General features: G+C 29.6%; 2 protein-coding genes and 1 long non-coding RNA gene across 3 annotated transcripts in view; 2 read left to right on the forward strand and 1 right to left on the reverse strand.

The window, feature by feature from the left end:
• Positions 1-3,017, forward strand: LOC132723936 (M-phase inducer phosphatase-like). Its single transcript, XM_060708744.1, has 5 exons — positions 1-1,090; positions 1,247-1,405; positions 1,560-1,903; positions 2,127-2,244; positions 2,520-3,017. The coding sequence occupies exons 1-5, from the start codon at positions 896-898 to the stop codon at positions 2,676-2,678; spliced, it is 975 nt and encodes a 324-aa protein (XP_060564727.1). The 5' UTR covers positions 1-895; the 3' UTR covers positions 2,679-3,017.
• Positions 1,107-11,096, reverse strand: LOC132723938 (uncharacterized). Its single transcript, XR_009624815.1, has 2 exons — positions 10,771-11,096; positions 1,107-1,884 (listed from the first exon to the last, which is right to left on the reverse strand). It is a non-coding gene; the product is annotated as an uncharacterized LOC132723938 (long non-coding RNA).
• The window catches only part of LOC132723935 (uncharacterized), an 18,731-nt gene continuing 11,938 nt past the window's right edge, over positions 9,503-16,295 (forward strand). Inside the window, exon 1 of the mRNA XM_060708743.1 lies at positions 9,503-9,653. The gene's annotated coding sequence lies outside the window, so the exon portion shown is untranslated. The remainder of the gene's footprint in view (positions 9,654-16,295) is intronic.

Raw genomic sequence — 16,295 nt, forward strand, 5'->3', positions numbered from 1 at the left:
TCTAAGGGAAATAACTGTTAAAGATGAATAAATCTCTTTACCTAAACTGATAGATTATCACATTATTTAAACAATTATCGGCAAAAATCAGCCAAATATATTGTTAAATCATCTTTACGTAGAAGAAAACTTACCATTTAATATTGTTATTCTAAGATTTGTACTGTATTGGTGAAATATGATAGATAATGGATAAAATTCCTTTAAAAATGTCAACAAGAACGTTTGATCAAAATATCAGTAAAAAGGTTTGTTTGACAAAGTTATCATTTATGTCGAAACAATAACCTTTGTATTATCAACTTTTAATCACGAGTAAATCACAAATATCAAACATTTACTATTTTTCTATCTGACAGAATCTCGGATGTTACAGAAATCACTCTCCGTGACTGTCAAGCAATTATGTAATCTCCGTAACGCACTTGCACAATTTGCACCTAGCGATTTGATTGGGTAATTAAGGGCTGCAAGGCCAATTATATATTGTCGTTGAGTGACTATTTCAGTATATTTTATTTCACTTTACTCGTCTGTCAAATTTGTCTCAACGCACAGGAAACATACAATAATTATTTTGTATAATTTGTATTTAAAGGAATGGAAAATTTGTTATAGCATTATTCATACTCGGATTTCATTTAGAAACATACACTGTTCTTTTCCATACATTGGCATAGAAACCTAATAAAACAGAATGTCTATCAGGTAAATTATTCTAAATTACATAGGATTTACATTTCATTTCAGCACTTCAGTATGTCCGTGGAAATACCTACATATTATTCATATACAAATGCTCTAGATTTTATTTTCATCTGTCAAACATGAAAAAGTGTAATACGAATAACATCAATTTTGTGTATAAAAGGGATAATATTTTTGTGTATCATTTATGTATAATAAATCTTTTCCTGTATGTTTTTCTATGTTATTTATAAATATAGCATTTATCATATTTTATTTCAGACTGAGATTATTCGGTGACGTAACAGATTCACCAGAGACAACTAAAGCTGAAATAGAATCAATCCTAACACCAGAAACCAAGGGCAACAACTCTGTATTCGAAAATGATACCCCTTCATGTGTAAGTTCACAAACAATATTTTTACAATCTGAATTTATTTTGAAATTTAAAAGATCTAAAATTAGTTTATTTGAATTAATAATCTTTATGCTATTCAAATATACTAAAATATAAGAATATAATATTTGATATTAACTTTTTTCTCTTTCATTTCAGTTTGATACATCGTCAAAGGTGACTTCTGAGACTAGAGCCGATGCACGCAGAAGCTTGTTCGCAGTCAAGCGTCTAGCTGAAGATGATCTTTCTAACGATACTCCATGCTCGAAAAAGATGCGTCAAATAGAGAATGATTTAGCTACATTAACTACTCAGGTATGTATGGTGAAATATTAGTTATAGAATTAGAATCTACATGTATTGTTTCATTCTTGAAGTAACATTTAAAATATTTTCAAAGTTGTACAAGTACTTGTACTTTCTCACGTTGACATTTTATTCTTAATATTCACTGTTATTGCATTTTCAGAATGTCATTACGGCAGTAGAACGTCTCGAATCTCGTTATTTGGTAGCCGATGGATCACGTGACTACATTCTACCTTCAGTACAAGGAAAACATGGCGACCTCAAATCCATCACACCGGAAACAATGGCAAAAGTGTTGAACGGTAATTACAGTGACAAGATTGGGAAAGTCACAATCGTAGATTGCAGGTACCCGTACGAATTTGATGGCGGACACATCCGAGGCGCTGTCAACTTGTACACAAAAGATGACGTCAACAGTCTTCTCCAGTCACGTGACGTGACAGAAAAACCACACATTCTTATATTTCACTGTGAATTCTCATCTGAAAGAGGTCCAAAAATGTAAGTTTCATTTTATTCGGTACCTATATTCTCATATACATTACGAACTGTTCAAGGTATTCTTCAAAGTAATAGTAACTTATACAAAAGTACAAAGATAGCCACTCATTGTATTTTCTAATATTGATTTCTAAAAGAGTATTTCTTCAACAATGACAATGTTGATATGTTTCAATATATGTTAGATTATATTCTTTATAGATATTTCTTTTCTGTGTACCAGGTATCGTTTTCTAAGAAGCCAGGATCGTGAATTGAATAAGGAACATTATCCAAAACTAAACTTTCCGGAAGTCTATTTACTTGATGGCGGTTACAAAGCTTTCTTCACATCACAAAAGGTATTTTTACATTGGATATCAAAATGTTTGTGAATTTCAAATAATATTGATAACATAAAGTAAATAACAACGTTAAATAATGGAATATTTTTCTATTTATCTAAAATTAATTTATTTCAATTTTGTTATTTAAAAATGTGTGTGACAAAAACGCGACAACTAGCTTTAAAATAGACACATATATAGACATACATTTTTAGATGAAATAGATATGTACAATGTACTATTTATTAAAAACAAACACTATTTTTTATCATTTCTCTGTTTTCTTTCAGCAATGTTGCGAACCTGCCAGTTACAAGCCGATGCTGCACGAAGATCACGCAGCTGATTTACGTCACTTCCGGGTAAAGTCTAAATCATGGACGGAAGGTGACAAACAGAAGACTAGCAAACGTCAGCGTAGTCGACTAAATCGTCATCTTAGTTTCTAAACATTTGAATTATCTTGTTGTTTCCCTAGTGCTAATGTTATTTGTTATTTTTGTCACATTTGAATTATTTGTTGTGTTTTTGTTATGTATATATAGTGGATAATAAACTGAAAATATAAATTATGCTATTCCTTTTTCCTTAACAACAAGAACTTGTTTAAACGCTTTCAAGGCAGTTCGATTGATCACCCATTTTCCAGTATGATGTTTTTTAGCATTATATTTATAAAGATTATAAGTATGACGTATAACGACATACCGATGGGCGAAATACTTTATGTTTGAATAATTATAGTTTTCATACTTGCCAGAATATTCTTCATGAATATCAGTTAGTTAAAAACAAATCTGTTACCTTTTGAAAATTGATGTGTAAAACTATTTAGAGCACATGTCAATGAACATACATTCATACATAATATATATATAAGTCATGGATATGTTATGAGACATATATGATATACGGAATCCATTTTAAGGGTCATGTGTCGCAATTGTATTAATATTATACTTTAAGTAAAGCTAAAATTTAAAAAAAGTATCGGTGCAATTATTTTCAAAAAATGAGAGGCAATTTGTAAATTCTAATATGATTTTCTATTCACATCGATGCTTTGTAACATTAAAATCTTCACTTAAAGTAAATATCTCCAAGAATTCCCCATTAAATTGGAGTAATTGATATTTATTTCATTACTTTGCAATTCTTTTTAAGTACGAATAACAATATTTTAACAAATGCCATAAAACATAGCTCAGCTTGATAATAGAACATAATAGCATTAGATGTAATGATAGAAGCAAAAAAATCAGTTGTATAGCACGAGCAACGATACGTAGCGTAGAAAAAATTTCGATAAACCAATCACAGGCTCACAGCACAGTTGCAAAAAAGGCACAAAATCGAGTAAGCGAAAAGGGAATCAATATAACACGAAGGCAATATACTTTAAAATCTTAACACATGCATGAAGATTTCTTTTAGAAATAATCCATAACAACATTCAAGTCCTGAATTATTGCAAATATGTTAGTCATCTCAAACACAAAACAAAAATCGAGGCTAGCAGATCTTTTAATATTTTATGACTTGAAAGCCATTCCACACATAGGAGAGTGAAAAGTATGAAACTTTGCAGATTTTGCTCAAACGAACATTTAAGAAGAATGAAAGACTACTTTATGAATTTAGACACATTCTAAGGGAAATAACTGTTAAAGATGATAAATCCTTTACCTTAACTGATAGATTTATCACAATTTATTTAAACAATTATCGGCAAAAATCAAGCCAAATATATTGTTTAAATCATCTTTAACGTAGTAAGAAAAACTTACCATTTAATATTGTTTATTCTAAGATTTGTACTGTATTGGTGAAATATGTAGATATGGATAAAATTCCTTTTTAAAAAAGTCAAAAAAGAAATTTGATCAAAATATCAGTAAAAAGGTTTTTTTTACAAAATTATCTTTATGTCAAAAAATAAAATTTGTTTTTTAATTTTAATCACGAGTAAATCACAAATATCAAAAATTTTTCTATTTTTCTATTTACAGAATCTCGGATGTTACAGAAAAACACTCTCCGTCTGCAAGCAAATTATGTAATCTCCGTAAAAGCATGCCAATTTCACCTAGCGATTTGATTGGGTAATTTAAAGGGGTGCAAGGCCAAAAAAAAATATTTTCGTTGATGACTTTCAGATATTTTTTTTCACTTTACTCGTCTGTCAAAATTTTCTCAACGCACAGGAAACAACAATAATTTTTTGTATAAAATTTTTTTTTTAAAGGAATGGAAAATTTGTTATAGCATTATTCATACTGGATTTATTTTGAACATAACTGTTCTTTTCCATACATTGGGGATAGAAACCTAATAAAACAGAATGCTATCAGGTAAAAAATTTTTCTAAAATTTCATAGGGTTTAATTTCATTTTTACACTTTGTATGGCCGTGGAATACCTACATATTTTTCATATACAAAAGTCTAGATTTATTTTCATCTGTCAAAAATGAAAAAGTTAATACGAATAAAAAAATTTTTTTAAAAGGAAAAATATTTTTTGTATCATTTATGTATAAAAAAATCTTTTTCCCGTATGTTTTTTTTATGTTATTTATAATATAGATTTATCATATTTTATTTCAGACTGAATTTTCGGTGACGTAACAATTCACCAGAGCAATAAATAAAATAAACAAACCTAAACCAGAAACCAAAGGGGAACAACTCTGTATTCTAAAAAATGATACCCCTTCATGTGTAAGTTCACAAACAATCATTTTACAATCTGAATTTATTTTGAAATTTAAAAAGATCTAAAATTAGTTTATTTGAATTAATAATCTTTATGCTATTCAAATATACTAAAATATAAGAATAGTAATATTTGATATTAACTTTTTCTCTTTCATTTCAAAGTTTGATACATCGTCAAAGGTGACTTCTGAGACTAGAGCCGATGCACGCAGAAGCTTGTTCGCAGTCAACGTCTAGCTGAAAATGATCTTTCTAACGATACTCCATGCTCGAAAAAAGCATGGTCAAATAGAAATGATTTAGCTACATTTAAGACTACTCAGGTATGTTATGAGTGAAATATTAGTTATAGAATTAGAATCTACATGTATTGTTTCATTCTCTGAAAATAATATTTTAAGAATATTTTTCAAAGTTGTACAAGTACTTGTACTTTCTCACGTTGACATTTTATTCTTTAATATTCACTGTTATTGCATTTTCAGAATGTCATTACGGCAGTAGAACGTCCCTCGAATCTGCGTTATTTGGTAGCCGATGGTATTACATTCTACCTTTGTACAAGGGGGAAAATGGCGACCTCAAATCCATCACACCGGAAACAATGGCAAAAGTGTTGAACGGTAATTTCAGTGACAAAAGGGAAATCACAATCGTAAAATTGCAGGTACCCGTACGAATTTGATGGCGGACACCCAGGGCTGTCAAATTGTACACAAAAGAGACGTCAACGTCTTCTCCAGTCACGTGACGTGACAGAAAAAAAACACATTCTTATATTTTACTGTGAAATTTATCTGAAAAAGGAAAAAAAAGGTTTTCATTTTTTTCGGGACCTATATTCTCATATAAATTAAAAGTTAAAGGGATTTTCAAAAATTTTTTCAAAATACAAAAATAGCCACTCTTGTATTTTCTAATATTTATTTCTAAAAGTATTTTTGAAAATTATTGTTTTAATATATGTTATTATTTTCTTTATGATATTTTTTTTCGGGTACCAGGGATCGTTTTTAAGAAAGGCTTTAATAAAAATTTTCCAAAACTTTCCGGAGTCTTAAATTTACTTTATGGGGGTTACAAACTTCTTCACATAAAAAAGGTTTTTTACTTGATATCAAAATGTTTGTGAATTTCAAAAATATTTTTAAAATAAAATAATTACAAGTTAAATAATGGAAAAATTTATTTAATTTATTTAATTTTTTATTTAAAAAGTGTGTGACAAAAAAGCGAACACTTTTGCCTTTAAAATACATTTTTAAATGAAAAAGATATGTACAAAATTCTTTTATTAAAAACAAAACTATTTTTTATTTCTTATTTTTTTCAGGAAAGTTCAACCTGCCAGTACAACGATGTGCACGAAAACACGCAGTGGATTCCGGGGAAAGTTAAATCATGGACGGAAGGGGACAAACAGAAGATAGAAAAAGTCAGCGTAAAATCGACTAAATCGTCATCTTGTTTCTAAACATTTGAATTATCTTTTTGTTTCCTATGCTAATTTATTTGTTATTTTTGTCACATTTGAATTATTTTTTGTGTTTTTTTATGATATATAGTGGAAAAAAACTGAAAATAAAATTAGTATTTTTTTCCTTAAAAAAAGAACTTTTTAAACGCTTTTTAAGGGAGTTCGATTATCACCATTTTCCTTGATTTTTTTTGCATTTATTTATAAAGATTATAAAAGACGTATAACGACATACCGATGGGCGGAATTCTTTTGTTTGAATAATTATAGTTTTCAACTTGCCAGATATTCTTAGAATATCAGTTAGTTAAAAAAAAAAATCTGTTACCTTTTGAAAATTGATGTGTAAAATATTTAAAACATTCATGTTAAAATTATATATTATAAGTCATGGATTGTTTTTAGAACATTTTCTGATTATACGGAATCCATTTTTTTAAGGGTCATGTGTCGGCAATTGCATATCGACATTGTATTTCACTATTAGTGCATGAGTATATTAGTACATTATTTTGGAACGATTTATTTGCCACGATTCTATTTTGAATTATAATTCTTTTCTTACTAAATGATAAATTATCACAAGGCGTCTAGATTATAACAATACTTAAATTTACAAAATATGTTAGCATAGCATGCATAGCATAAGCACAGCATTTACACTGTATCGCACCGCACCGCACTGCGACGACACAGAAACAATCACAGCAAGTAGCACTGCACAGCAGGCAAAAGAAAGCACAGACAGTAGAACATGCATATCAGAACACAACACAACACAACCATATTTACATTCAACACAAAACATATTTATGGCTACTTTTAAAATTTTTATTTTGTATAAAATCTAGGTATCGTTCTAATGCATAATTCATTTCTTATATCAACTTAAAAGGGGGGGAACTGCAATCTGTAAGACGTTCTTAATTCTAGCAGCCCATGTTTGTTCTTATATCAATAACTCTTTGTTCAACTGTTATCACAAACTACACCCCTTATGTTATATTAGAAAAAAACTAAACGAAATGTTAATCTCGCGACTTATTTATTATTTAATACTGTTATTCTAGCATATGAACTGGTACTTGCACTGGTGATATATGTTAGATTTTGGTTAAAATTCCTTAATAAATGTCAGGGGAACCTTTGATCAAAATATAAGTGAAAAGTTTTGTTTGACAAAACACATATTTGTCCTTTTTGCAAAAGAAAAAATATATTTATTTCTGATGCATAATGCACCTTTAAAAAAAATTCAGAATAAATTTCCCTAAGATATTAATATGTGTAATTTCCTCTATAATTTTTCGGATCATTCGCATTTCTATTATTAAAAACCGGAATAATAACTTTGCCCTAAGTTTTCGGATATTCAGGATTCGTAAACATTTTTATTATAAAGTTTAAGTAGGAAAGAGCTTATAATTAATTCTTAAATACTTCCGAGGGTAATATATCGAGGCCGGGGTTCTTTCCATTTTTTTAAAAAAAAAAATTTAAACGACTTCCTACCTAGAAATTTCCGCGTCCAACGGTTCATCGTGTTGATCAGATGTGTCTAAATTTCGTGAATTCATGTAACTTCCCACCCTAAAACAAAATCTAAAAATGACCACCGAGATCATCTACGTTTAAATTTTTCTGTCCTAGTATTTTGAGGCTTGTATTGCTTTTTACGTGCTTCCAAAATTGTTTAGGCCTAGAACTGGCGATTTTTGCTTTTTTCATTCCCTCGTTTATCTTACATTTTTCAGAAGATAATGCAGTATGCATAAGTCTCGAATAAAATTCTTAACACATAACTTGAATTATATGAGATCCTGTGATAAGAACTTTCTATTGTTTTTTAAATACAGTTAAAATTTCATTTATTACATGTATATGTTTACTTATTTACTTACTTCCTGTATATAAAGTTTTTTATTAACGGTCGTGAAAACTTAAGTGATCAAAATCGTACTTGTCCATTTTGTTTTAATAATGTTGAATCAGAATCTCATGTTATCTTACAGTGCTCACTTTATGATGATTACAGACGAAACTTATTTCATAAAGATCCAAAATTTTATAACAGTCAGATAATGATAAGCTTGTGTTTCTTTTTACAAATACCTCCTTAATTAGAATATGTGCCAAAACCTGTTTCGATATTCTTAATAGACGTAAATTTTATCTTTGAAAATAATTTTATATGTTTGTTTTAAAAACTGAGTAGGTGCTTATCAGGTCACTTTAAGTTTTTTTCAGTTTTTTTAAGTCCAACCTTGTTATGACATAAGTGCTCCTCTTCGTACTGCTTTATTCTACCTTTGTTCTAAATACCTTAGTTATATCATGAAAATTACCTTTGTTTGTTACAAAATGCTATATATTTTTATGTGCTTTATACATTTGTAGTTTCTTGTGATTCTGTATATACATGTTATAATGACATATTTTTATGTTGCATTATATTGTACTATGTATATAGATGAGATTTTAATAATGAATTAATAAATATCTATTTGTACAACATGTAACAACATCTATATTTTCTGTAATGTATTGGATCTGATTGGATTGGATTGAATTAATGTTTATAATTTTGGCGTTTTTCGTGAATAAAAAAATATATATGTTAAAATTACAAAATGATAGCGTATATCAGAATTAAAGTAAAAACACAGTGTTTTAGAGACTTGCGTAACAAAATTATTTTTAATTTCCACAAAAGTTACATCCTTATTTGATCGGAGTATATTATATTTATTTTCCATCTTTGTCTTTTTTATCAAGCATATAATTCTAATATTCCCGCATCCTGTTAAAATAAAAAAGAATGAAATATATATAATTCTTTAACAAATAGCGTATATGTATTTTAAATGATTTTTTTTATTTATACTTTAATTATTTCGCGGGATTTTACCTTCTCATATTCACATAGAAGGGTAATTTAAAGTTTTTATTGTATTTTAATGAAGGAAAATTGAGCTTTATAAATTTCCCCTCGTATACATGGGAATAGGTGTCGAGTTTAACAATCCGAACGGATAATAAAGGCAAAAACGCGATAGGGTTTACATTTAGCGTACAATCAAATATTCATGCGCCAGCCGAGTGAAACGGCGCATAAATTATCGTTAGTCACGTGACATGCCATCGCTATGAATAGATGTGTATTGGGTTTTAATACCGTACGGAAAATCACATAATTGGACAACTTAATCGCACTGACCAACGTAAATAAAGTAAGTGTACATTTAATACAAGTTTACTTTATTGTTTTGTGTCGGTATTTTCACCGATCCTTTCTTTAAGACTGTATAATCACCTTTAAAACGAGTACGATAATTTCGCCTTAAAAACAAATATGGCCGAAGCAATACTTCGTGGTTTATCGAATACTTGTTGGTTCTGTACAAATGCATTAGCGTATATTTGCATTTTGCTACGTTGATAAAACTGTATCTGCACTGACACAGTAATAGCTGTTGATTTTGGTTTAACCACAGTCCTGCTGAGCTTTGATTAAGCGGTTTTGAGGTCTTAATAAATGGTTTTGAGCGCCGTACTGAAGGTGTTTTAACCGTTGATAAAGTCATCTAAAATTGTAAAATGTCAGTTACCGTGTTCAACGTCGTAATGAATTTGCTCGATTCGTAATTCTTAATATACACTGCGACAACAAATATTATATATAATACTTGTACTGCAGCATTGTCATTGTGAACAATCTTGTGTCGTACAAACGTACGATAAAGTATGAAGTGATTTTAATGATTCACGGACAGTGAGTAATAACGGATGCTTTAATGCGTCGGAATGCATTTCATAAATTGCTCTAAATGTCAAGTACAAAATCTTTCCATTTTTTGTATTAAACGTAAACTCATCAAAACTCTCCCGATGTTTGACTCTTTAAGGAATTTTCCCCGTAAATAATGATGACGTATTATTGAAGAAAGCGTTTACTTCTCGCCATTTCATTTATCTATTACACTTTGTGACATAATTTTATATAGAGCAAGTGTTTTATATATATTATCAAGGCGATAAACGTTGAATCTATAGATCAATGTTACCAACTTGTCATGTACGAAACATGCTATTCAATTAAAACCCAGATTTTCAGATTAATTACAAATTAAATAAGTTCCGTAATGTGTAGCGGTGTTGCAATGCACGAATAAAAAGACAATCATCGTCAATTTGTTAACTAAAACAGAACAGAATCAGAATACTTCTTCGCAATATGTAATACTTTTTATTTTTTTCATTATGGAAAATAAGTAACGTTGATTTAAGATCGATACATTTGATATCTCTTAGATTTGATATAAGATATAATATAGCAATTATACTTACAGTGAGAAAAGGTATATACAAAAAGCCATTTTCATGTATGTTATATTGCTGCTTTAAATATTTTGTCTACAATGTTCTGGCCGATAATTCTCCATACTGGAATAATTTAAAACGAAATTATCTTCTAATCACGTCATATTAAAATGTAAAACAGAATGACAAATTAGGATTATTTCTAATTAATTCCACACAAGAATTCAAGATATTTTGAAACACCACTTCCGCTAACATTATGACTTCTGTATGTATATGAAAAATGTTAATGTTCATTTTTATTACTATATTATGTTTTATTCAACTTTTTATTTTTTGAAAAATGTATTTCAAATTGCATCAGTTACTGGCATATGATTCATACATAAATTGTTATGTCATGATATAATAGCAGGCGTTAACTATTTTCAAGTTGACAATACTTGAAATATACTGTATGCATTTAAAAAAAAATGTAACATGAATTTTACATCATTGAATCATTTATGTATCTGATGAATTTTCCAATATTTTTATGGTAACAATCAGAATTTTAAACATTTAGAAATATCTCTCAATTTAAAGGGGGAAAATTGAATATGCTTACATGCGAATTTTAAATACGCGAGCATCAACCAGAGAAGTGAGTCTTATTTAAAGATCCATTTGTTTGTTGGTGTTTTTTTTTATATATTTCTTTGTTGATTTAATTAAAAATTTATGTCTAGATAATTTAAAACATGGCAAATAATTACACATAAGTAAAATGTAGAATTCAGCTGAAATAAGACAAATTAAGTATGAAATATGCTTCAAACTATTTTCATACGGTGATATGATATGTTTTTAACACAAATATAGCATAGTTTAAAGTAGAAATGCGTCGAATATTTGGCATGTGTTTCGACATAAAACAAAGTTGGAACACGGCTTTAATTGAAGCCATGGTTGGAACATGGCAAACTTAAGTTATTGTCAATGTATCTTTTGACATGAATTTAAATTTATAAGTGTTACAGATTAAAGTTGATTTAATTTGAGGAATTAAACAAAATTTCAGATATTATTAAAGCTGTTATTAAACTATCTTGCGACATAAAATTTTAAAAAAAGCGATTAGTGGTTTCCCTAAAAAAATCATGCTGAAATTTAGAGAAAAATGCAGTGCTAAGAGCCGGGTTTCCCTTCACGAATTCAGAACCCATTCAACGTTTCCTTAACGAGTTAGACTAAAATGCAAACTTCATGTGTGTAGACCCCTTTTGACGGGGTTTAATCGGGCACGTTATCATCTTTGGGGATACAATTCAACATAATTTCCTTGAAAAATTAACTATTAAAACTTCCCCAAACAAAAATTTCAAAAATTTTATCAATAAAAATGTCCTTCTGTACGTGATATATGACCTTGATTTGTGTCGATTCGTGATTTGCCATAAACTCAAACCTATCCAATCCTTCGTACAATACTCTTATCTCAGACTTTTAGTGTTTTTTTCTAAATCATTTTTATGTTGCATTGTATTTTATTTCGAAAATATCTTTTGTTTAAACTCTATCTTAAATATATCAGTGTTCATTTAGTCGCATTAAACTGTTTTTATGTTGACAATTTAATTCTTATATTTTTGCCATTTTTACGACATCTGAAAATAGGTTGTACACATGTCTGCAACGTGGAATGCACGCTCTTGAAAAAAACTTCTTAATTTGATAAGACTTTTTGCATACATAAACCACTTGAAGCCTGTCATGTCGCACGATATAACACGATAACATGCTTTCATATAATACCGTAGATGTGTATCTTTTACGCGAGTGTTATTCTCATGTTGCACAATCACGCGCTCATTTGAATAATTTATGCAAAATTGTTACGAAGAGAACAAATCAAAATGCAACATTCGTTTACGCTATCAACGCAGTTTGATATTGATCAAATTTTGCAATTTGCAAATTAAGTAATTATATTGAAACACAAAACGAATATCATGAACTGAATAAAACAGGACTTTATAATTATGTTTGCATGTATAAAATTTTAATCTTTTTCTTTTTCAATTGAAGCAGAAAGGATTTGTGGTGTTAAACATTTGTGTTTCCGTAGAAATTACATTTAGTCGCATGTATGAATTCCAGATCGATCAAAATAATTTAAAATTCTATATTTTAGTATCATTTCTCGCACTGAATTTGATCTCATGATTGCATTTGAAATATTTGCTCTATATAAAGCACGTGCGGGTTTCTGTCGTGTGTGTGTTTTCACTCATATAAATGCAAATAATGTATTTTTTTCTCCATTATTATGAAAATGATATTTTAGATAATTAATGAAAGGTTGAACGCCGCTATCTTACAATATTTCAACTTTTTACCAGTGCAAATGCAATTCATGAGATTGTGGTGTGTAACCTGTAACTTGAAGTAACCTAAAACCTACTAAAGATGTAACATTAAAGCACGTATGTAATTGGTTAGGAGACTGTACGTATTCATGCGATAAAATATGTTTTATTATCTACTTTTAAATTTACAACGGAGTTAGAGAGAAAAAAATTACATAGAGGAAGTGACGTTTTTGATGACTCAGAATTAATAAAAACATGCAAAAATGATACGTTTATTACATGAAAATCAAGTCAACAATCAACATTGCGTAAACATACACACACGCTTTATATAGAGCCTTTGGTAAAAACATTTATGTCGTTATGACAAAAAAAAATATTACGACCAACTTTGTCCGTATTAACAACAACTCAAATGCACAAGTGTCTGCAAATTAGAACAAAACAACAACATCAACAAATAAATATTTAAGATTGTACTGCTTCACTTATACTAATAAGAAAATATATTGTGGTGAACATAGGTAGGCGTTATCTTTTGGATATTTTTATGTAAGGAAGGAAGTTCCCTAGCAGAAATTATGTACACTCAAAGTTTTCTTCCCTCTGTAAATCTTGAAAGTTGTTTTATGACCTTAATTTTGAGAGTAAGTGACGTTAGAAATTAACAAACGTAAGATCGGACATACGATATAATTATTTTACTTACATAGCGTTTGCATGTATTGCAATGGTTTTAATAAAAAGTGAAAAGTCTATTTATATCACTATTTATCTAAATAGGAAAACAGTAATGTACACGCGATATTAAATCATAGAGAAGCATTGTCATTTGTGAAATTGACGACGGCAATCCGTAACATTAAAAAAACAATTATGTGTGGCGCAGGCGTTGTAACACCGCACTTTGGGGTCAAACGCACTTTGGGGTCCGACCCCAAAGTGCGTTACGTACTTTGGGGTCCGACCCCAGAGTGCGTTACGCACTTTGGGGTCCAATTTCGACCCCAAAGTGCGTTAAACAGGTACATATGCATTTTCTAACATCAGGCAAACGACCGCACTTTGGGGTCATAGAAAATTAATGTACATTATGTTTTAAATAATATATTGCAGTCAAAGCCAATGGTAAACATAAAAATCAAGGTATTAAATAGACACAAACATGTGCCCTGAATTATAGTAGAATCAATAGGGATTTAATTTAAATGGTCTTGATTAGTAAGTGAAGAACTTTCAACAAATAAATCACCAAATAAAGAATTTGTATCAATTATTAAGCTTAAAATATTTTTTCTCAAATTTTCCATGTATTTTAAAAGAATGTACAACTTTCATTAACTACATTGTTTTTAGGTAAATGCATTATTTTCCCGTTTTTTATTTACACATTTTTAAGAAATATGAAAGTCTTAGCATAGACAAAGGTATAAATTCTGGGAAATCTTAGTAAGACATTTCAGTAAAAAATGTGCCTGGTCATTTATTTAGCTAAATGTGACATATAAGAAAATTGACTAGGTGTAGATTCGGCTTTAAGTAGTAGTCCGTACTAAAACTATCAACTATTTAAGTAGTCGCAGCTTCAGAATTATGTATAATTCTCACTGGGGTATAGAGGGGATTGTGGGGTATCGATCTCCCCGAGGGTTAAAAATAACGTTTTAAAGGCCCATTATGCTTTCATTTTTTTAAAGCTTTTTTATTTTGATGTTCTTCTATATTATCCAAAAAATAGACATTGGTCAATTACCTGAACCATCTTTTTTTATCTGTTGCTTTTTGGCAGTGATGAGTACAGTTATGGTGAATTAGTATTTTATATGGAAGTCAAATACTACAGTGTTTTGACTTCTTTATGACGAATAATTTTACAGTTATCGCTATATTATTCAGATAACAAGCATCTTACATTTCTCTGATACCATTATTTTAACATTATAAAATTCATGTTTGCTCTTTCTAAAGAAGTATGTAAGATTTCCCATAAAACGGTTGTTAGGAGCTTACAAAAACCCTTAAGTTTGTTGATAAGCTTAATAATGTATTTGTAAAAATCACTATTTATAGTCCGATCGAAAAACTTGATTTTTCACCAGAACATTGCAATAAAGTATATTTATAGTTCTTTGGAAAACAAATATTAACTGCATTTTATTTCATTCCCAACATATTTAAATTGGGGCTCAATATGGCACCAAAAGTTATCAAGTAAATGACCGACAGAATGGGATATTTTTCGCAGCATCTTTTAATTCTAGGAATACACAATTTTTGTACTAGAGTATTTTGAACGGTGGCATAAAAGTGACATTTGTATTTTTTTATACTTTTGTTTTTGTTTTTCGTAAATATGTTTTGTTTGTTTGTCGTACATATTTTTTTTAGTTTTGAATACATACTTTTTTTTAGTAATGCATACATATTCTTTTTTAGTTTGCATACACATTTTATTTTAGTTTGCATACATCTTCTATTTTAGTTTGCATACAAATTTTAGTTTAGTTTTTTTTGTACATATTTTTTTTGTTTGTACATATTTTTACATGACGCCATTTGCAAAGTAGAGGTTTGGATAATTACACCATTTGTTAAACACCATTTTCAAACACTTCGACATCTGTAAATTACAGTACCCCATTTGCAAATGCCATTTGTAAATACCAACATTTTCATTTTTGGAGGTATCAAAAAAATAAGAATTTAGTATCCGCGGTAACCCAAAGAAAGGTTCTGCATATGGTCGCGATGAAGTTAAGATTTGTCACAAGGTGCCTTAAAATCATTCATGGGGTTTCGGAGATAAGGAGCGGACATGAAACCCAAGTCTTTATCCTTTGACCTGTATGTGTGACCCCGACCTTGAGCCGGCACACCTGGCATATAAGTTCTGCGCATTATCTGGATGTGCTAAGGAATTGACCTAAGTTTCATAATTCTCAATTCTCAGGGGGTGGGGTTGAGTGGTGCATATTCATGGAATAATAACTGATCACCAATCAACAGCCCTTTCCAATTAGACACTAATATAACAGTATATAATAATAAAAAACAATAATTATATACAATACATATAATATAAAAAATGGGCCGAGAAGGGTCGGCCGAAACCAGACTTGCCCGGCCGAAAACGACTGGGCCGATTCCAAAAATGGGCCGAAATTTGACCAAACCACTGTGCTAGTTTAATACTCAAATATG

This window comes from Ruditapes philippinarum, unplaced genomic scaffold (assembly GCF_026571515.1).
Source record: "Ruditapes philippinarum isolate M1 unplaced genomic scaffold, ASM2657151v2 ctg2986_1_1_1_1, whole genome shotgun sequence".
Classification (NCBI taxonomy): Eukaryota; Metazoa; Mollusca; class Bivalvia; order Venerida; family Veneridae; genus Ruditapes; species Ruditapes philippinarum.

What these genes read in the sequence shown, in the direction of transcription:
- LOC132723936 (XM_060708744.1), top strand. Translation starts at nt 896, where the DNA reads ATGTATAATAAATCTTTTCCTGTATGTTTTTCTATGTTATTTATAAAT. An exon ending in TAGCTACATTAACTACTCAG is followed by an intron (nt 1,406 to 1,559) that starts GTATGTATGGTG and finishes TTGCATTTTCAG; the next exon opens with AATGTCATTACGGCAGTAGA. An exon ending in CTTTCTTCACATCACAAAAG is followed by an intron (nt 2,245 to 2,519) that starts GTATTTTTACAT and finishes GTTTTCTTTCAG; the next exon opens with CAATGTTGCGAACCTGCCAG.